Genomic DNA, 21,690 nt, shown 5'->3' on the forward strand with positions numbered 1-21,690 from the left:
CTGTGTCTCAGCACTCATGGGATAGCATTTGAAGGAGACACATGAATTATTAAATCTTCATCCACTCTGTGTGTGCAGGTGGGGAGGGTGCAGGAGACCAAGAAACTTTTTTTTTTTTTTTGCTTTTTGGGTCACACCCGACGATGCACAGGGGTTCCTCCTGGCTCTGCACTCAAGAATTACCCCTAGCGGTGTTCAGGGGACCATATGGGATGCTGGGAATCGAACCCGGGTCGGTCGTGTGCAAGGCAAACACCCTACCCGCTGTGCTATTGCTCCAGTCCCAGGAGACCAAAATTATTTAATCACCAGCCCCGTCCGTCCCCAACTAAGAGACTGGAAAGTAGATTCCAAGGACCCTCGTGCTGCCACAGGAGGGGCAGGTGCTTAGCAGCTCCTGCTTCCGCACACGTGGTCCTGATAAGGTGTGTGTGATCAGGGCGAGCCGGGCGGCAGAGAGCCACCACACACCCTTTCTCCCAAAGTTTGCGTTTGGAGGCCCACTGATGCCTGGGACCCGGCTTTCCCGAGGGACCACTCACTCTGAGTGTGTGGCGGACACGCCCACCGCTTTTCTGTGCAAACACGGTCTCTAGAGCACTAAAAACACTTGCTTCCTATGGACCCCTGGAACAAGGAAGAGGAAAGGCTTTAGTGCTTCGGTAAATGGGAGCCGGCATCTCCCCACGGCCCTGGAGCTGTGGGCCGGGATTTGTGTGAAAAAGTCCCTCACAAAAGAGAGCTAGAGCAGGGAGGAAGACTGTCGTCTTCTCTTTCTGAGTTTTGGGGAGAGAGAGAGTGTGTATGTGTGTTGTGTGTTGTGTGTGCATGGAGACATGCTTTTCCATGGGACAGGGACACTGGATCCAGTGGGAGGCTCAGGAATGCCAAGCACTCTAGTACTTGAGGTGGCCTTGCAAAATGGAGACTGCTGATGGCCAGACCTGTGAGACATTGGGGCAAATAGGATGGATGGATGGATGGATGGATGGATGGATGGATGGATGGATGGATGGACGCACGCGCATACACACACACACACACACACACACACACGTGCACGTGATTGTGTTAGTACACCTGTCCTTGCACCTCGCACCTTCCTGCCCAGCCTGTGGGTGAAGACTGTCCAGCACATACTGGTAGCAGTCTACACCCTTATCAAACAATCTGGATTTTGTAATTTAGGGAGCTGCTAAAAGTAAGAAATTCTGGGGCATTCTAGCCCGAGCCAGGGGCATGAGCAGTGCAGGGAATACCCACTGCTGGTCCCGGTTTTATTGTCCTTGTGGCCCCATCTTTGCCGGGCGGCACCCTGGCATCATGAGGACTGTGGCCTGGGCACACCCACCGAGAGTGCTGGGGGGCTGGGGCAGACCTGCGTGCTGGTCTGTGCTGGTCTGTGCTGGTGGGCGTCAGGAGCAGGCGTGGGGCCTTCAGCCTGGATTACTGCGATGTGCTCAAGTTTCCATCCCAAAGGCCACGACGGGCCAGGAGAGCAGATCCGGGCAGTGCTGGGTTCAGGAGACCGGAGGGCAGGACCCTCGTGGTGTCCAGGTGGGGCGTGCTCCAGAGATCCGTCCCCCCCACCCCCCAGAAACCTCTCTGAACCTTTGCCACGGATGTGGGGGTTCCCTCTGGGATGAGGAGGTAATGCATCGACTTTGCAAGCTCCTCATCCGATTCTTCTGGCTTTTCTTAGGAATTTGAAATGGGTTTTCCCAGGCCCACGGGGACTCGGGCACCCAGGCTTCAGGGTGCATCTCAGCCCCTCGCACCCTGATCTGTGCCGTGTGCTTGTCTTACTCTGCATTTGGACGCCTCTGCCTGTGTCTCCGTTGTCTAACCCCCCTCTGATTAGCACTCTCTGAGAGGTGTCTTCTGCCGTTTCTCCCACTGAGCATCCTGGCCATGGGACCCTCCTCTCCCTGCACTCACCACTGCAGTCAGTTCTCAGGAGTCTCCTGCCCACTGACCATTGGAAGGGTCCCAGCAGATGGTGTCTGGGAAAATCTCTGCTTTTGTGGGCAGAGAGCGGGGCTCATTGCATGGGCGAGTATGACCTCCCATGCTGAGTGCCTATGTATGCTCTCCTTTGGGGTGCTTACACACGCAGGTGTACATGTGTGCTGAGCCCCACCAGCCACGTGTGTGGCTACATGCCGAGCCTCTGGACTGTGTGCACGCTCTCACACGCGTGTCTGTGCACATGGTGAGTGGCGTGGGCAGGGCTGTCACTTCTGTGGAGACCGCGAGTGGCTCAACTCCTGTCTTGTTTTTTCAGATCAATGTCCGGGTCACGTCCATGGACGCGGAGCTGGAGTTCGCCATCCAGCCCAACACCACCGGCAAACAGCTGTTTGACCAGGTCAGTGGCTGTTCACCAGCGGGGGGGATTTGTTTGCTGCCAGATGCCACTGTCTCCCTGGTGGCAGTGAGTCCAGCTGCTGTGAGCGGGACCTGCCACCCTGCTGCCCCTCAGCACTGAACCCTCCCTACCCTGGGCCTCAGGAGTCCCCAGCTCGCTCGGGTTGGCACGGGGCACAGGGAAGGACGAGAACCTGCCTGCTGAAGGGAGTCAGCAGCCCTGGACTCCCCACCCAGGGCCCCCTGTAACACTTCAACTTTGCCAGCCCCTCCTGCAGGCCCTAGATGACAGCTGTGCAGGTGTGCCCGGGGGCTGGGGGTGCAGATGCTTCAAGTGACCCTGAAGTTGTCCCCTGGCAGAGGTCCCCATCCCTAGGTGCGGGACAGTGCAGGGGGAGGGCAGTCGGGGCTGTGCTCATTGGCACTAGAAACCCCAAAGTGGGCATTTGCATGGCACCTAGAGGTGTCTCTCACCCTGCACCACAAGATCCCATCTGCCTCCCCATTAAAGCGCATCTCACCCCTGGAGGCAGATTCCTAGTGGGAAGGGGGTGGTTCTCAGGGGGACCCTCGTGGGAGCAGGGAGCTGAACGGACAGGTCCTGAGCAGCCCAGGACTCACTGCTCTGCCCAGCTGTGCGCAGGCTCTCAGGGGTCTGCAGACTGGACACCGAGTCTTGGGGTGTTGTTGGGACTGGGTGGCCTTCTGCTCTCCTCGCAGCTGTGGGCGTGATGGGGACCCTCCTGACGGGTGCGAGAGTGAGGCGCAGTGGTGACCCCCATGGGCAGCTAGCTCCCAGCTCTGCAGGGAGCGGGCATCTGTGCTGGGTCCAGTGAGGCTGCTGAGAGCCCCCAGAAATGACCTGAGTTTGGTACCCGTGCAGGTGGGCTGCCTGGGGGGCCTGCCCAACCCCTCCCATCACCTTTCTCTCTCCCTGCCAGTGGACAGGCAGATCCCGCCCCGGGGAGCAGCCTGGAGGAGTGTGGCTGAGGGTGCCAGGGTGTGCCTGCCCGCCTGCCCCCGGGCTGCTCGGCCACGCCCCTCGGCCCGAGCGGTGCCATGGCGTGGAGGGCACCCCCTTCTTGCCTCGCCCACTAAGGATAAGGATTTACGGCCAGGTGGGGCTGGACTTGGGGCAGGAATCTAAAGGTTCCCCAGAGGTCAGCCTGCAGTGAGGGTGGAGTGTGCGGGCAGGGGAGAGGCCGTGCGGGCAGCTCTGCAGGGTGCCCCAGGACCCCAGACCCGTTTTTGCTTTTCATCTGCCTGTTCATCTTTGGTTTGGCTCCACCCAGGAGAGACCCCAAGCACTGTACTGCCAGGGACGGAATGGGCAGCTGTGGGCACCCTCAGCCCTGTGCTGTCGGGTTAAAGGACACATGCACAGAGCCGGTGCCTGGTCTCCTGGGTGTCCCAGCACCACCCCGACAGTGTGCCAGAGAAACCCCGGGCAGACCCCACTCACCCACAGCCCCAAGTTTTGCCTGTCCGGCCTTGGCCACTCCAGGATGATGAGGATACTCCTGCCCATCCTGTCATGCTGTCCCCAACCCTGACACACTGTCCCCCACCCTGACACACTGTCCCTCCACATGTCCATGTCTTTGCTTGGCATAGAGCCTTGCTCTTCTCTGTCAGAACCTTCTAAAAAGCTCCAGCTGGGTAAGCCGGGCTTCAGCAAGGTCTCCCGAGTAAGGCTGGTAAAAGGCAAAATTCTCTCCTCTCCTTGTGACCCACGGAAGCCTGGTGACAGCCACCTACACCCCCCACCCCCCCTGGAGGAGCAGCCCGCGTTAGGGGCAGGGTCTGGCCAGGCCTGGACTCTGGGCACTGGAAATTGACTTCTGCCACTTCGGATTGGAAGTGGAGCGAGTGCTCCAGACACCTGATTGGTCGGCTCGAGTGTGTCCGGACACCTGATTGGTCAGCTCGAGTGTGTTCACTTGATTGGTCGGCTCGAGTGTGTCCGGACACCTGATTGGTCGGCTCAAGTGTGTTCACTTGATTGGTCGGCTCGAGTGTGTCCAGACATCTGATTGGTCGGCTCGAGTGTGTCCGGACACCTGATTGGTCGGCTTGAGTGTGTTCAGCCCTTGCTCCCTTCACATTCACTAGAAGTATTATTTTTGGACAGTGGTCACCTGCTTTTCACGTTTTATATGTCGTGGGACTTGAAATCCCACAGCAAAGCCCTCCAAGCCCTGTTTGAGGATGTTCAGCAGGTTGCTTTCCTGTTTCCAACTTGGATTTTTTTTTTAATAACCCCCCATCAGTGCTCAGGGCTTACTCCCAACTCTGTGCTCAGGAATTACTCCAGGTGGTGCTCAGGGGAAGTCTGCCACTGGGGCTGAGGCTCTTTTTCAGATGGGAACTGCAGGTTTCTGCAGGCTGAGAGGAGGCTGGTCCCTCTGCCCGGGGTGCTCAGTATGCCCGCTCCAAGGCTGGGCACTAGCCTGCAGAGAAGAGGCGGACAGGGCCTACCCACACTGGCACCTTGGAATTCCTTCCTTGGGCTCGACAGGCAGTCAGTGTGTGTGTATGTGCTGATGGCGCGCACGCGTGCACTGACACACATAACACACGCTGTCTCCCGTAGGTGGTGAAGACCATCGGCCTCCGTGAAGTGTGGTACTTCGGCCTCCACTATGTGGATAACAAAGGCTTTCCCACCTGGCTGAAGCTTGATAAAAAGGTACGTCGGGGTTAAGTGCCCGCAAGCTCTGGGACGCAGACACTGCAACTGGAGTGCCTGGCCTCCCTCCGTTTTGTTCCTTTTTATTTGTGTAAAAGTTTCTGCAGACTAAAAGGTCGTGGGTTTCCCATCAGCTAGGGTGGAGATTGGAAACTCGATCCTTGCCAAGTGGGGGGCTCCCCGGGGCTTTGCTTTGCAAAGTTCTGGGCTTCCTCACCCCGCCTGGGAGACTGTTAATCTTCTAACCTGTGAATCATGCACTGTTTTGTAAGCCTATTGGGGCTTTGTTGGAGCCTGCGCTAGATTATCTCCCAATTTGAAAGCCAGGCTAATGCCACTAACAGTAACGAAGGGAAGTGGCATCTGACTGTTTCCTCCCCACCCCTGTCCTTGGGTCCCTGACAGGGCAGGAGGGCAGCTAGTTGGGGTGCAGGGGGTGAATCGTAAAAAGCCGGTTTTGTGGCACAGGGCAGAAGGCCTGTGTGGGCAGGTGCCAGCCACACGGGCAGATTGTTCCCAAAGTCAGTTTTTTTTTCTTTTTGGGTCACACCCGGCAATGCACAGGGGTTACTCCTGGTTCATGCACTCAGGAATTACTCCTGGCAGTGCTCAGGGGACCATATGGGATGCTGAGAATCGAACCCGGGTTCGGCTGCGTGCAAGCAAATGCCCTACCTGCTGTGCTATTGCTCCAGCCCCCAAAAGTCAGTTTCTTACCACTGAAAAAGGTGGTCGCACCATCCCTAGAAAACCTGGGCTAGTAATCGGGGCCGGTGACTGCCCGCTCAGAGCATGGCCGTGGAACGGGCCAGGCGAGGCCTTTGCGTCCTTGATGCCAGGAAGCCGACCTCCAGTGTAGAATCCTGGGCCCAGCCCCGAGGGGTGCTCTGGCGGGTGGGGCCACACCTGGCTGGGGCCGGGTGCTGAGAGCCTGGCTCGTCCCCCAGGTGTCTGCCCAGGAGATGAAAAAGGAGAACCCACTCCAGTTCAAGTTCCGTGCCAAGTTCTACCCCGAGGACGTGTCGGAGGAGCTCATCCAGGACATCACGCAGAAGCTCTTCTTCCTGCAAGTGAAGGAGGGCATCCTCAGCGACGAGATCTACTGCCCGCCCGAGACGGCCGTGCTGCTGGGCTCCTACGCCGTCCAGGCCAAGTTCGGAGACTACAGCAAGGACACACACAAGGCCGGCTACCTCAACTCCGAGCGGCTCATCCCGCAGAGGTAGGTCGGGGGGCAGTACACACAACCCAGTTCAAGTTCCGGGTGACCCTGATCCGGGCATGCCCACCCTGTGGTCGGCCACTGGTGGTCTCAGCAAAGACTTGTGAGGGATCAGAGAGCTGGTCCTCAAAGAGCCGGCCTTGTCTGTCTTGGTTCTGAGTCTGTCACCACGGGGGAGTGGGACCAAGGATTGTTTGATACGACATGGTGGGACACCGGGACACATCACTGCCCCTGCTGTGGATTGACCCTATCCTCCCCCACCCCTGTCTCTTGCAGAGTCATGGACCAGCACAAGCTCACCAGGGAACAGTGGGAGGACCGCATCCAGGTGTGGCACGCCGAGCACCGCGGGATGCTCAAGTGAGTGTGGACTCCGCTCTGGAAGTGCTCCCTTTGTCCTCCCTGTGGTCCGGAGGATGTGACAGGCTCGCGTCAGAGCTTGCTCTCCATGACGTGGAGGCCTGGTCTCCGCCTGACGTGGCCGGCCGGGTGCGCCCTGTGGGATCCCCTGAGCTTCTCCAGGAGTGAGCTTGGAGCCAGGAACGGCCCCAAAGCAAACAAACAAAACGTGGTTGCACTTTGGGGAATGTGGGTGCCCCCCGCTTTATGCACAGGGGTTCCTGCCCCCCACTTTCCCCAAGAGAAACAGCTGGAGTCCAGATGCTGGATGTCGAGGGAGAGGGAGGGACCAGGTGCCCAGCAATGCGGGTGACCGGACTCTGGCCTGGGGCTCTCCTGGGTGGTCTCCACGGCCCTCACACCGCTGCCCGCTTTCTTCCCGCACAGAGACAGCGCCATGCTGGAGTATCTGAAGATCGCCCAGGACCTGGAGATGTACGGAATCAACTATTTCGAGATCAAGAACAAGAAAGGCACGGACCTGTGGCTGGGCGTGGACGCCCTGGGGCTGAACATCTACGAGAAAGATGACAAGTGAGTCCCCTCCCTCCCGAGGTGGGTGTGGGCTGGGGTCGCCGAGTGACACTCGTGCCCGTGGGCCACTCCCCACTCTGCCAGCTGATGCCAGCCCGCAAAGCTTTGTGGGTTTTCCCCTGGGGACATGGATGTCATGTGTGAAACCCCCGGGGAATTAATCCCCACCACAAATTTTGGAAGCCGCAGGAGCCAACTGCCCTGGGCGTCAGCCCACCCACCCCAGAGTGCTCGCGGGGCCTGGATGGTTCTCTCGGCGGCCTCCCTGGCTGTCTGAACAGGCAGAGCGTGGACAGGAGCTGCCCGCTGCCCCCCTTCTCTCGTGTACCCGCCCCGCCCTGCCTCACAGCCACGCCCTGGAGGGAGGGGGCTCAGGTTCTCTGAGCCCAGGGGTCGGTCGGTCATCAGCCCCTCCTCCAGCCCACCACCAGAGCCCCCCAGATTTGAGATGGGGTCGGAGGAAGCATCTCCTGGGAAGACAAGGGTGGGGGTCCCCAGTTTTGGCCTGAGCAGCAGAGTGATGCCATGGGGTGCCATGCCCTTTGACCTGCGCCCTGCATCCCTGGGGGTGGGCACCGCGGCCCAGGTCCGGGGGTGGATGCACAGGGCCTGGCGCCTGCCCCTGCCCCAGACCCCCTTCAGTGATGCGCGCACACGTCCCTGGGGGCCGGCTCACCTGGTCTATGTGCTGACCACACCTCCAACCGCAGACCCTGTGGCTGGTGACCAAAGGCGGCAGTCCCCAGTCAGGCCCAGCCAGGCCTGCACGCCCTCACCCCTGCGCACGGCCTGCACTCCCCCGCCCCTGCCAACCCTGCTCACAGCCCAGGTGCCCTTACTCCTATTCAGGGCCCACATACCCTCACCCCTGCTTGAGGCCCACAGGCCCTCACCCCTGCTCGAGACCCGCACACCCTCACCCCTGCTCACGGCCCATGCACCCTCGCCCCTGCTCATGGCCACGCGTCCTTGCTCCTGTTTTGCGGCCTGTGAGCTCATGTCTGGTTCCCTCCATCCAGCCCGTGCCAGACCCCCAGACCCCCAGACCCCCTGCTTAGGCCTCAGTTTCCCACGGTGCCCCTGCCACCCAGGGCCGTCTGGTGGCTGCCAGGAGGGAACCCCAGGAGACTGGAGTGAGCTGTGGGCCTGGCCAAGGGTGAGCTGTGCCGAGCCAGAGGGTGGGCTGCCGTGCGGGTGCGGCCGTGGGAACCCGTGGACACCGCCCGAGCCTTTGAACTCGGTTCAGATCTTGTCGCCCCATTGGCCGGGGCTGTCCAGGCAGGTTTTTCAAGCTCCAGCAGGTAACCGGAGGCGGGGCCTCATGGTGTGCTCAGCTGGTGACAGGCCCCTCCCCACGTTCATCCTTACTCACCCAGAATGTTCTGGGCTTTCTTCAGTGCCCTCACGCCCCCTCCCCGCCCCCAAAGCTGTCAGTGCTGGGCCTCTGTCTCTGGGACATGTTTCCAGACACTTCGTTGGGGTTTGGGATTTGGGGCTACAGTGTGGTGCTCAGAGCTCACTCCTGTCTCTGCTCTCAGGGTCACTCCTGGGGGGATTGAACCCGGTCAGCCACGTGCGAGGCAATACCCGCCCCTCTGTATTAGGGCTACCCCGACCCTACTTTATTTCTTATTTAATAAACTGTGGGGCTGGAGCGATAGCACAGCGGGTAGAGCGTTTGTCTTGCACGTGGCCAACCCAGGTTCGATTCCTCCGCCCCTCTCAGGGAGCCCGGCAAGCTACCGAGAGTATCCCGCCCGCATGGCAGAGCCTGGCAAGCTCCCCGTGGCGTATTCAACATGCCAAAAACAGTCACAACAAGTCTCATAATGGAGACGTTATTGGTGTCCGCTTGAGACACACACACACACACACACACACACACACACACACACACACACACACACACACAGGTTCTCGGGGCCCTGCGGGAGGAGAGCCATGCATGACAGCCTGGCTGGGGGCTGAGTAGTGTGGAGGGTGTCGCTTCGCACATGACTGACCCGGGTTCCATCCCTGGCATCCCGTCTGGTCCCCTAGCAGCTCCAAGAGTGAGCCCTGAGTGCAGAGCCAGGAGGAACCCCTGAGCACTGTCGGGTGTGGCTCAAAAGCCCTATCCCCTTCCCCCCCACACACACTCCCCAAAAAGAGAAAGCGGTGGCCTGGGACCAGAAGTGGTTCCGTCTCCAGCACAGGCGAGGCCCTGAGTTCTGCCCCAGAACCCCAGCTCCACCCCCAACCCCACCCTGCCTCTGTGACCCAGCAAGGACGGCCCTTCCGATGTCTCTGTTCGAAAACTCTTCAGAAGGGTCGGAAAGAACGGAGCCCCCATCCCGAGCAAGGTGGGGGCTGCCCCCGTCTTCCGTCCCGTCCGAAGGGAGTCACTGCTTTCACAGCTGAGTCATCACCTGGATCACGGCTCACAGCGTCCCGTTACTCGAGGCTTGTGGCTAGCAGAGCCCAGCGAGCAGGGGGCACATGCCCGCCCCGGAGACCTGCTGGGGCCTCAGACCCCGCGCCCACACCTGCTCTGTGTGGGGGTCCCAGGCCCCGTGGCGCCTGGCCTGGCCCTGGCTGGAGTGTGTCGTCCCAGACCGGGCCCCAACTGGCACACCCGCAGCCCCGGCCCAGAGCTCACCAGCTCCTTTGTTCCAGGCTGACCCCGAAGATCGGCTTCCCCTGGAGTGAGATCAGGAACATCTCCTTCAGCGACAAGAAGTTCGTCATCAAGCCCATTGACAAGAAGGCGCCGGTGAGTTCACGGGCCGGGGCTGGTGTGAACGTGGAAGTGTCCAGACCGCAGTTGGCTTTCTCTGTCTGTGACCGTGAGCCGGGACATGCTCAGAATACCAGGCTGAGGGCACCCCAAAGCTAGCGGGGGAGGCCACTGCCGGCTGGGGCCACCCTGTGCTGTGGAAGGTGCCAGGGCCCTTCTTGTGTCACCTGTGTTTTGGTATACCCTTGTTCTTGCAAAGAAAAAATAGAAACGGCCCCAAGCTCTGTCCGCGTGCCCCAGAAATTGGCGTTTTCTGAGCTTGTGTGCGGCTTGTGTCCCCATGAGTCGGTGGCTGCTGTGGGTCCGTGGCCTGGGCTGTGGACGGGCAAGGCTGCCCAGAGCTGGCCTGGCCTCTCCTTGTCCCCCTGACCCCCCGGCTTCTCCACTCTCGGTCCTACTTTTCTTTGCGGACCTCCCCTCCATTCCCCCCAGATCTTGGTGCGCCCTGGCAGGGTGCTGGTGGGGAGCAGTCCCCCACAGAGAGATCAGCGGGGCCGTCATCCTTAGGAACTACTGGGCAGGGACTCAGAGCACCCACCCAGAGCACAGACTGCACCATGAGGGACTGGCTGGTTCTGTGGTCTGCTCTGCTGGTGTCTCCTGCTCTCGTCAACGTGCATGCAACAGTGCAGTGGGCTGTGACAGCCCCATTCTCTCAGTCTGACTTTGTGTTTGTTTTGTTTTTGCTTTTTTGGGTCACACCCAAAAAGCGATGCACAGGGGTTACTCCTGGCTCATGCACTCAGGAATTACTCCTGGCCATGCTCAGGGGACTATCTGGGACGCTGGGAATCAAACCCGGGTGGGCCGCATGCAAGGCAAACGCCCTACCCACTGTGCTGTCACCCCTCTTTCCTTGTTTAAGGACAGAAAGGCGGGCACGGGAAAGTCGGCCTCTCCCAGCCACATTCCTCTGCACAGGCCCCCGGGTACAGGTGATACTTCTCATCACCAGTCCCTACCCCCGGCCTGGCAGTGGCTGGCCCTCGCACCCCGAGCACTGCCCTTCTCTTTCCAAGGAGCCTGGGCAGCAGCTCACAAACCGCTGGCTCCTCCCCCGCCCTCCGGGGCTGGGCAACACCCTGACACCCGCCCCGTGGCATGACTTGGTGTGTGGGATTGTGACGTGTGTGACCTACGTGGCCCAAGGTGGCATGTGGAGTGGGACCCACGGTGCTGTGCTTGGCTCCCAGCACACTGAGCACTGGCCTGGAGGAGCACCTGGGGAGCAAGGCCCGGAGCCGGGCTGGTAGGGGCAGGCCCCGGGCGCTTCCGGTGTGGGGGAGGGAAAGGCAGGCGAGTGAGGGCTTGGGGTAGCCTTCCAGGGTGCTGGGCTGCAGCCTTGGCACCGAGTCCTGGAGCTGAGAGGCCGGTCCGGCCAGTTCCCCAGGCTGGGTCAGCGCCCAGAGGAGAGCAGGGGTCACAGGTCTTGGGGGAGGCCCGTGGCCGTCCATGAGGAGCCTGAACCTCCCGTGGCTCGGGGGACCTCCACCCTCACCCCGGGGACCTACGCCCTCACCCGGGGGCCAGTTGCAGGTGTCCTCTGGTACCCTCTGCCTCCGGGGTCGGGGACCCTTTGCTGGACGGGCCCCCGGGCCCTGCCTCAGCGTGGCCTGCTCTGCCCGTAGGACTTTGTCTTCTACGCCCCCCGCCTGCGCATCAACAAGCGCATCCTGCAGCTGTGCATGGGCAACCACGAGCTGTACATGCGCCGCCGGAAGCCCGACACCATCGAGGTGCAGCAGATGAAGGCCCAGGCCCGCGAGGAGAAGCACCAGAAGCAGCTGGAGCGGTAAGCCGGGGGTTGGCCCGGGACGCGCCAGGGACGGGCCCCAGAGCTGCCCCTGCCTGGGCAGAGATCGGGCGCCGGGCACTGGTTGGTGCTGACAGGCCCTTGGTCCAGGCCCCCAGAGGTGGGACACACTTGTGATGTTCTCCTGGACGGTGTCAGGGTTCACAGTGCTCCCGAGCACGCAGTCCTAGTGTGGAGCTGCCCGGATGGAGCGTTCTGGGGTCTCTTTGGAGGGCATGCTGCTTTGGGGCGTTGCTCGGGGGACCAAGCGGTGAGGGGCGCGATCCCATGCTCCCGGGAACCCGGGAAAGGCTGACGGGCAGAGGAGTGTGTGGGCAAGCACCGAGCCGGACTCTGCCCTCGTGTTTGGATCTGGACCTCACAGCGGGAGTCTGAGGGTCAGCGGGGGCCGGCAGGGGGTCTGGGGGGACTCCTCGGCAGTGAGGACCCCGCTGTGACCACAGGCAGATGCTGGAGACTGAGAAGAAGAGGCGCGAGATTGTGGAGAAGGAGAAGGAGCAGATGCTGCGGGAGAAGGAGGAGCTGATGCTGCGGCTCCAGGACTACGAGCAGAAAACCAAGAAAGCTGAGAAAGGTGAGTTCAGCGGCCACGTCCCCCAGAGCTGGGCCCGCGCATGCGCACTGGTGCGAGAGGCTCGGCTGCGTCCCTGAGCGCTGGGTCCGCGCATGCGCACTGGGGGGGGGGGAAGCCCACGATCCTGAGCGCTGGGTCCACGCATGCACGCCGGCACTGCGTGTGTGCCTACAGCCCAGGGCATCTCCTGGCACCCAGTGGGACAAAGAGCGGGAGGTGGCTCGAACCGGAAGTGCCCTTGGCCTTCTGGGTCCTGAGCTCAGCAGTGATATCCTTCCCCCTCTCCTCCCCATCCCTGCTTTCCATGGGGGTGTGTCTAGGCTCCCCCCAGCCCCCCGGAGCAGGGCTGTGCTGCATAATCCCCTTCCCCCCAGCCATGCCTTATAAACTGAACTCGAGGGATGATGGGGTGGTGATGGCCCCAGTAAGTAAAACCACCTTGCGTGGAAATTTTGGGGTCTGTAGAGCATGCTGGGCCAGGGGACGGCAGCCTTGGCCGGGCTCTCATCACCGTGTCCCTGGAGAGGGGGATTGGAGGGGGGATGTCCTGGGAACCACGCCCAGTCTCAGGAGACCAGGGCATGCACAGGCCACTTCCCCGGGCGAGCTCAGAATGTGGACGTGGTTTCTGCAGAATCAGAAGCTCCCCACTCCGGGGGTGGGACGGGACTCGGTACTCCAGCAGCGCCCTTAAAGCCCCGCGTGTGGGGTGGCACCGGCACCTGCTGGCACCCAGGGAGCTGTGGCTCAGCCCGGTTTCCCTCGCAGAGCTCTCGGACCAGATCGAGCGGGCCATGAAGCTGGAGGAGGAGCGGCGACGTGCCCAGGAGGAGGCCGAGCGCCTGGAGGCTGACCGCATGGAAGCCCTGCGTGCCAAGGAGGAGCTGGAGCGGCAGACGGTGGACCAGATCAAGAGCCAGGAGCAGCTGGTGGGAGCCTGCGGGTGTCGGTGGCCCGTGGGAGGGGGTCGGGATCCCCGGAGGTGGGGGGGGCTTCCCAGGCAGGCCGTAGGGGGGTGTCCCGGCAGTAAGGGGCTGGCTCTCTCATGTACAGGCTGCCGAGCTGGCCGAGTACACCGCCAAGATCGCGCTCCTGGAGGAGGCACGGAGGCGCAAGGAGGATGAGGTGGAGGAATGGCAGCACCGGGTAAGTGGCAGCTCCCGGGGTGGGGGGTGGGGAGCCTGGTGGTGGGGCAGCCCGCCTGGCAGCTTGGCCCTTGTGCAATCCTGCCAAGGCCGGTTGTTCCCCCGGGCAGAAATCCCCGGAGGAATGGGCTTGCCCCGGGCACCAGTGAGTGCGGTCGGATTAGCAGGGGACAAAGAGCGCCCTGTTCCCTTCCACCCACTCTGGGCGACCCCCTGGACTGTCCTTCCCCGCTGGGCAGCCCCGGCAGGAACCTTAACCCTGACTATGTGCAGTGCAGGCCCCCGGGGCAGCGTGTGGACTGAGCCCTTGTGTCCAGGGAGGGGACTGGTGGGCCCCCGCACCGGGTGGTATGCCTTGTGACCGGGTGTGGCTCTGCTCCCTGGCCCAGCACCCAACAGGCTGTGTCAGCAGTGGCCATTCCAGTGAGAGCCGCTGCCCAGTTCAGATTTGCTCCCCGAGCGCCTTCCTACCTCCTGCTCCCCGCCCCCCGTCCCCCGCCTGACCCTTCCAGGGCCTCCCGGCCGGGCCTTTGCCCACCCACCCCCAGGTGGCCTGTGGGAGCTTCTGGGCTGGGGACACAGGTGCAGACTGAGCCCAGCCCCAGTCTGGGTGGGCAGCGGGGGGCAAGCCAGAGAGTTGCTGGGAGGATTGGGGGTCCAGGCCCATGTGGGTGCCGTGCTCCCAGGCAGCGGGGCCAGAGAGGACAGGGCAGGCACAGGGACAGCCTTGCCCACTCTCCCAGGGGCTGGGGCCTTTCACAGACCCACCCTGAGCACAGATAAAGAGGGCAGAGAGGGTCAAAGCTCGCTAGGGTTTAGTGTGCACACCCATGCATACACACACACACACACATAACATACATAAGCATACACACATGCACACACACACATGCACACACACATAACATACATAAGCATACACACATGCACACACACATGCACACACACACACACACACATGCACACACACACACACACACACACACACACACTAACTGCTGCCATGTTGTGTGCAAAACGGCCCAGAGCACCGGCTAGAAACAACTCCCAAGATTGCGCAGGGTCACTAGCGGCCAACCTCGGGTCCCCACCAGCTGATGAGCAAGGCCAGGAGAGCGGGCTGGGCTCCGGGGCCACGGGGAGCTGTGCTCAACCGCCTCCTGTGCTCCCCAAGGCCAAGGAGGCTCAGGATGACCTGGTGAAGACCAAGGAGGAGCTGCACCTGGTGATGACCGCGCCGCCGCCGCCTCCACCCGCCTCCTACGAGCCCGTCAACTTCCACGTGCAGGAGAACCCGCAGGAGGACGACGCGGAGTACACGGGCTACAGCGCCGAGCTGTCCAGCGAGGGCATCCTGGACCACCGCAACGAGGAGAAGCGGGTCACCGAGGCCGAGAAGAACGAGCGCGTGCAGCGGCAGCTGAAGGTCAGGCCCGGGCGCAGGGGTGTGTGCGTGCATGTGCGCGGTACAAGTGGGTGTGTGAGTGCGTGAGTGGTTGCATGTGTGTGGGATACTGGGTCCGTGAGTGCATGCATAGGAGTGGGTGCGTGTATGTGGCAGGTTGGGTGAGTGGGTGCATATGTGTGCGTGTGTATGCGTGTGTGTCCACGTGTGTGTCGCGTGAGTGGGTGCATGAGTGGCTGCATGTGTGTCACGGTGCGTGGCATATGTGCGGCATGAGTATATGCCTGTGGTTGAGTGGGTGCGCGCACGTGTGCGACGTGTGTGCGTGCATGTGCGCGCGCGTGTGTCGGGCGCTCTGCCCACCGTCCTCACTGCTGGTGCTCCTCTTGGCAGACCCTGAGCAGCGAGCTGTCCCAGGCCAGAAACGAGAACATGAAGACCCACAACGACATCATCCACACCGAGAACATGCGGCAAGGCCGGGACAAGTACAAGACGCTGCGGCAGATCCGGCAGGGCAACACCAAGCAGCGCATCGATGAGTTCGAGGCCATGTGAGGCCGTGGGCGCAGACTGGAGCCCGGCTGCGTAGTTCCCCGATCTAGACCCCCCGCTCACCTTCCAGTTCCTTTAAGAAGTAGTTATTTCAGGGGGAATATTCTGGGGCCGGGGACCGCTGAAGGCTCCCTGGTTTATCTTTCCCAATTGTATCGAGTGCCAAACAGGCCTGATTATTATTATTATTATTATTGTTATTGTTATTACTGAATCACTTCCTGTTTTGCGTTTGGAACCTGATCAACTGAATCCTGACTGACCAGAAAGAAAGAAACCTAGCGGACAAGAGAGATCTACCAGAAAACAAAGGGACCTACCAGAAAAGAATGGGATCTACCAGAAAAGAATGGGATCTACCAGAAAAGAATGGGACCTAGCAGAAAAGAAAGAGGCCTACCAGAAAGAAAGTCTACTGAGTTCGCGTCAGACTTGACGTTGGCACCTGTGGTGGCTTCGGATGATTAAAGATCACCACATCGTGGCCTGTCCTCTGTGCCATATTTCTCATGCTGTCTACCATGCGTTCAGATTAATTCATATTGATTCCTTGGAAGCATCCACCTCTTTTGGCGGAGAGGGGTGAGATTTAGTGTGAAGACGGACGGAAGCACTCTTAGACCCATATACGCACTGTTCCCATGCCCTACCGGGACCCTGCCCGGTCCATGTTGGCCGCACCCGCTCCCCAGAGATCGGATTGGTTTGTCTTTCATGCTGCGAGCGATGCCTAATCAGCGATCATCTATTGAGAGGAGTATTTATACGGGAGAGATAAAATGTGTTTGTAACATTGGCCTTATAAAGGGAAAATTTTGTTCTGTATATTTTGTTACCTTTTACAGAATAATAAAACTCATGAATATGGACACGTTGTCCGTGCAGTGTTGTGGGCATGTGGAGGGCACGCTGGGTCCATCCGCGGAAATGGATCCGGGGCCGAGTGGAACAGCAGCCACGGTCACGCTGCCCCAAGCGGGGGCCCGGGTCTCCCTTGCAGGCCCAGGGTGGGGGGCCACTCAAATCCCACTGTGGCAGCTGGCAGGGAGCCGGGGGGCGGGAGGCGCTGCCCCGCGCGAGACGAGAGCTGCTGAACCTTTATGGGAACCATGTGTGCTGTATCTCTCGGCTGCAGTGATCTGCCCCGCGGCTGCACCCCCAGAACAGCTTCCGTCCTGAGGCAGAGTGGGGGAGCCAGAGTGCAGGCAGGGCTGCCACGGGCAGGGGGTGCCCCGCACCCTCCTGGCCTGGGTTTCCAGCCCCGCTGCCGCTTCAGTGCAGGCTGAGGGTCATGTCGGTCCACAGGTTCGGGTTGGAAAGAACTTTGTGCCACTGAAGGTTGGGCTGGGAGCCGGCATCCGTGCTGCCCGCAGCGTCCCCCTCTACGGTGACAAGAGAGGTCAGTCAGCAGGGGGGGTGCCCTTGGGTCACCCCTTTACTCTGCGTCTTAAAAAAGGAAGATCAAGAAAAGTCAGGCTCCCTCAGGACAGGCACGGGGTGGGGAGAGGTACCATGACAGGTACAGGGTGAGGTGAGACCCCCAGGACAGGTACGTGGTAACCCCCAGGGGTGAGGTGAGACCCCCCAGGACAGGAATGGGGTGGATAGAGACCCCCAGGATAGGCAGGGGTGGGAAGAAACCCCTGGGACAGGTACAAGGTGACCCCCAGGGGTGAGGAGAGACCCCAGGACAGGCAGGGGTGCTGGGAGACCCCTGGAACAGGTACAAGGTGACCCCTGGGGGTGAGGAGAGACCCCAGGACAGGCAGGGGTGGGGGGAGACCCCCGGAACAGGCACAGGGTGACACCCCCGAGAACAGGTACCCGTATCGGCCCCCACCACTGGGGCCCCCCAAACTGGCATCCTCCTAATTTCAAAACGAGGACACAGCATCTGGGCAGTTGGTCCTTCTGGACATGATGCTGACTGTCTATGCTCAGCCTTGTTTTGGGGGAGGGGCTCAGACTGGGGGAGACAGGTGTGTCCACAGGAGGGGCTTCCGGATAGGAGAGCACCCGAAACCCAGCACCGAGGAGGTGTCTTCTGCAGGCCTTCGGGGGTCCTGGCAGGTGTGGGGGAGGAATCACAGCGTTGGGGCAGCTCTGCTGAGGACCAGCAGGCAGGGCGGGGGCACGACCGTGCCCAGAGATGACCCTGTCCGCCCAGTGCAGCCTCTCCCGCAAGTGGGTTAAGTCCGTGTTTTCCTTTAAGGCAATAGTCCTGCAGGGACAGAGGGGACCTGGCCGTGCTGATCCGCCCCTGCTCTCCGGCTGACTCCAGCCTGGTTTAGATTGTTGAGCTGCTCAGGGGCACGACCAACCAGCTGCCGTGTTAGACCTGTGGCGCCCAGTTCCCCGGGAGCAGTGGGTCCTGTCCACGGGGCCCCCTGGGAGCCGCACAGCTGCGCAGCACAGAACTTACTAGAACCCAGCCTGGCGCGTCCCAGCAGGCGGTCGCTCAGCCCGAAGGCCGCCTGGTCCCAGACAGTAAGCTCCAGGCTGGACTGCCGCAGCTGGGCGGTGGTCAGCCCGTTGAACACGAAGGAGTGCTTCCACTGGGGACAGGCCTGCTTCCTCAGCACCGGGGACTTGAGCCTCAGCCGCTGCTGGTCGGGCAGGGTAAGGCAGCTGTGGGTGGAACGAGAGGCCCATGACACGCGCCTGTGGCCCCGGCCCCGTGGGCAGCTGCCAGCTGGGTCGCAGAGGAAGAAGCCACACACCAAGCATACGGACGGGAGTCGTGGCATTGCCCCGTGGTCCTCTGAGGACAGGTAGAATTTTTCTTTTTTCTTTTTTTTTCTTTCTTTTTGGATCACATCTGGCAATGCACCGGGGTTCCTCCTGGCTCTGCACTCAGGAATCACTCCTGGCAGTGCTCAGGGGACCCTATGGGATGCCGGGAATCGAACCGGGGTTGGCCACATGCAAGGCAAACGCCCTACCCGCTGTGCTATCGCTCCAGCCCCCCCTTTATTTTTAGGCCGAATTTTTCTTCCAGCTGGATTGTGTGTCCACCACTTAGACTCCCAGGACACGTGGCCCCAGCCTCTGCCACTGGAGCTGAGTAGGGCCCTGAACCAGCCCCGGTCTCACTCATCCCGGTCATTCAAGGCACAGGGGCAGGGAGCCCACTCGGCCTGGCTCCATTTCCCCCCCTCCCCCGAACAGTTCTAGCAGGGAGTTGGCACCTCAGGGTGCCCCAAAACGTGTTTGCTTTCCTCTGTGAAGTGTGGGCAGCTCAGGAAGGGAGCTGGGCCTGCAGTCGCCCTCCTGAGCACCCCTGGGGGCAGGAGCCAGCAACAGCGCCCCACGGGCCCTTGTATTGAACTCTTCCCCATGAAAACTGTCTGGGGGGCTCACAGACACCCCCCCCTCGCACCCAGAGCACTGTGGCATCCGGAGTCTGAGCAGTAGTGCAGGTGGGGGGCTAGCGGCACGTTTCCCAGGCCATGCTGCCTCCCACACCCGGGGCTCGAAGACTCCCGTCGGCCTGCAGCCTCTGCCCACCCGGTCTCAGGAACTCTTGGAAGTCAGCGTTTTGTTGGGTTTTGCCTGGACGCTGACAGGAGCTCGAAACGGTCGCCACCTCCCCTGGAGGGAGCATGAAGCCTGGGTCAGCGTAGACCTGAGCGAGCAGCACCGGGCCACGGGCCATACGTACCCCCTCACGAAGGAGTTCAAGGTGCCGTCGGAGCGTGCAGGCAGGTTCCTGGCGCCCAGCACCACCAAGCAGAGCTGGCCGCCCCGGGCCGATGGGTCGGGCTCTGCAAGGGAAACCAGATTGGCCCTCCACGCGCACTGCAACTCCCCCAGCCCCTGAGAGCATGCCTTCCCCCCGCCCCCCCCCCCGTGACATCACTGCCCACCCCTCCCCCACCCTCCGCAGGCCTGGCCAGCCCGGCAATGCTGGAGGAGGACAGGAGGCTGCTTGGGTGGAACCATGAGCAGGGGTGGCACAGAGAAGCCCAGGGTAGAGACGTGGCAGCCCAGTGGTGGCCGGTTTGGGGGGACTCGGGGCCCCCAGCCCCATGCCGGGGGTCCAGAGTCAGCAAAGGCCTCCTGGCAACACCGAACTTGGGCAGAGCTTCCCCATCCAGATCTGGGGGGAGCAGCTCCTGAGGGTGGAGTCCTCCCCGCCGTGCTCCCCACCCCAGCCTTTCCACACACCCACGTTTACTCAGTGAGCTGAACCTGGGGAGACCCCCAAGGACATGCATGGACTGGGCCCCCTGAGGCCAGCGCCCGGCCTTCAAGGCTGCTTCCCAGGGAGAGGGAGCGACCTTGGGGTCACTCCCTTCCCCTCTGAGAGGCCTGGGGGTGAAGGGAGGAGCCCGGCTCCTGGTTAGAGCTGCTAAACACGCGAGGGCTGGGCTGGAGCAAAAGCACAGCGGGTAGGGCGTTTGCCTTGCACGAGGCCAACTCGGGTTCGATTCCCAGCATCCCATGTGGTCCCCCGAGCACCGCCAGGAGTGATTCCTGAGTGCAGAGCCAGAAGTAACTCCTGTGCATTGCTGGGTGTGACCCAAAAAGCAAAACAAAACAAAACAAAAAAATACATGAGAGGTGGTGAGAGGCCAGAGACGGTTCCCTCCTGGGCACCAGAGTCAGGAGGAGCGTCCCCCACAGTCTCCCTGCCCCGCCCACCCACCAGGTCTGGCCCCAAAGCAGAACCTGCCCCCATCCCCGCTGCCGCCACGTCAGGCTCTGGGGCCGTGACATGGTGACAGTGGTCCTTCGTGCTGAGCTCACCCACCTTCGTCAGCCCCGGGAGGTCTTCCAGGCCACGCCGGGAGGACCAGCTTGGCACGGACGGCAAGTTCCCCGTGGTTCGCAGGGCCGGAGCTGTCTCCACATGGCTCGGCCTGGGTACGAGACGAGCACTGAGGCAGGAGCCGCGGGACCCGGAAACTGCTGGGCTCTGCTCAGCCCTGTGGGAACTGGTTGGGGAGGGACGACTCCTGGGCCCCACCACCTGGTGCCCACCCAGTAGAGGACACAGGAAGCCCAAGGGGCTCCGAGGCACCTTCCTGAGAGGCATCAAGGAAGCCTGGACACAGCCCGAGCGGGGAGGGACCGGGACCAAGCATGCGGACCCTCGCTGCCCTGTGCGTCCAGGCTCTGGCTTGATCTGCCCCTGTCCCTGGGGCCGGGGCACCCCCATGCTCCCCGCGGCAGACACGACCCCGCCGCTGCCCTGCCAGAGTGAGGGTGAGTGTGAGTGTGATGCCATGACAGGCTGCAGCCAACATTACTTCTTAGCTAGGCCTCAGTTTCTGTTTCCTGGAACAGGACTTGCAGTTGCTGGTAAACTCCCAGTTGAGCAATGCGCCAAGATAAGGAATTGGGCAGTTGGGTCTGGCCAGTCATGAAGGGTCGCTGTACCCTCCTTAGAAACCGTTACTAACCATTGCCTAATGGCTGGCCACTGTTGTAATCGGGCCGACGCTAAAATTAGACCAGGATATAACTTGCTTCTCAACTCCGAACCCTGTATAAACCGCTTGTGGTTTGGAGTTGGGGGTCCTTGTCAAGGCTCCTCTGCGTTGGATGAGACTCGGACCCTAGCTTGAGCTAGCAATAAAGTTCGTCTGCTTCTGCTTGATCGTGTGTGGACTGGGTCTCTCCACAGTTGGGGATCCGAAACTCGGGCACGATGGTGAGCAGCTGGGGCTGAGTCCTGAGCTCCAGCCGAGAAGATTCCAGAGCCACCCGGGGTGCCCCTTGGTAGGGGACACCGAGGGCCACTGGACAATAGCAAACCCCACCGGGGAAGCCCAGCCCTGAGCCTGCTCAGGGACGCCCCTTCCGGGGCCACCTGCAGGAGCACGACGATTCCATCCAGCTCAGCCCGCCCCGAGAGGCCCTGTGCGCTCCGCGTGGGGACCCCAGACCTCACGTCACCTTGGCCCTGAGCGGGTAGCAGCGGAAGGAGCAGGCGGCACTGTCTTCAAAGTCCCACGAGGCCAGGGGAAGGGTCACCTCTCCGAGAAACACCCTCCGGGACAGCGTGCCCAGGTGCCACACGGACACCTGCAGCTGCCGGGCGCTCAGCTGGCCCGGCGGCACCTGGTACTGCGGAGGAGAGGGAGGCGTCAGCTGGGCCCCGCAGGTTCCGAGAGTAAGGGGGGAGGGTCTGCTGGAAATCACGCAGACCTGTCCCCCCTCGGCTCTGTGTGTGGCCAGCACCGTGTCCGGCCACACTTGGCCC

General features: G+C 61.6%; 2 protein-coding genes across 2 annotated transcripts in view; one reads left to right on the forward strand and one right to left on the reverse strand.

The window, feature by feature from the left end:
• Positions 1-16,351, forward strand: part of EZR (ezrin) — a 32,638-nt gene extending 16,287 nt beyond the window's left edge. The window contains exons 2-13 of the mRNA XM_056125929.1: positions 2,285-2,368; positions 4,961-5,056; positions 6,004-6,278; positions 6,558-6,641; positions 7,068-7,214; positions 9,870-9,966; positions 11,619-11,782; positions 12,247-12,377; positions 13,146-13,306; positions 13,431-13,523; positions 14,697-14,948; positions 15,321-16,351. Of these exons, the coding sequence (XP_055981904.1) occupies positions 2,285-2,368; positions 4,961-5,056; positions 6,004-6,278; positions 6,558-6,641; positions 7,068-7,214; positions 9,870-9,966; positions 11,619-11,782; positions 12,247-12,377; positions 13,146-13,306; positions 13,431-13,523; positions 14,697-14,948; positions 15,321-15,485 (1,749 nt within the window). The 3' untranslated portion in view covers positions 15,486-16,351. The remainder of the gene's footprint in view (positions 1-2,284; positions 2,369-4,960; positions 5,057-6,003; positions 6,279-6,557; positions 6,642-7,067; positions 7,215-9,869; positions 9,967-11,618; positions 11,783-12,246; positions 12,378-13,145; positions 13,307-13,430; positions 13,524-14,696; positions 14,949-15,320) is intronic.
• A 390-nt stretch (positions 16,352-16,741) lies between these two features.
• SYTL3 (synaptotagmin like 3) overlaps positions 16,742-21,690 on the reverse strand; it is a 64,297-nt gene continuing 59,348 nt past the window's right edge. Inside the window, exons 11-15 of the mRNA XM_056126148.1 lie at positions 21,384-21,554; positions 20,236-20,344; positions 19,144-19,246; positions 17,905-18,110; positions 16,742-16,864 (exon numbers count right to left, since the gene is read on the reverse strand). Of these exons, the coding sequence (XP_055982123.1) occupies positions 16,755-16,864; positions 17,905-18,110; positions 19,144-19,246; positions 20,236-20,344; positions 21,384-21,554 (699 nt within the window). The 3' untranslated portion in view covers positions 16,742-16,754. The remainder of the gene's footprint in view (positions 16,865-17,904; positions 18,111-19,143; positions 19,247-20,235; positions 20,345-21,383; positions 21,555-21,690) is intronic.

Source organism: Sorex fumeus, unplaced genomic scaffold (assembly GCF_029834395.1).
Source record: "Sorex fumeus unplaced genomic scaffold, SorFum_2.1 ptg000061l, whole genome shotgun sequence".
Lineage (NCBI taxonomy): Eukaryota > Metazoa > Chordata > Mammalia > Eulipotyphla > Soricidae > Sorex > Sorex fumeus.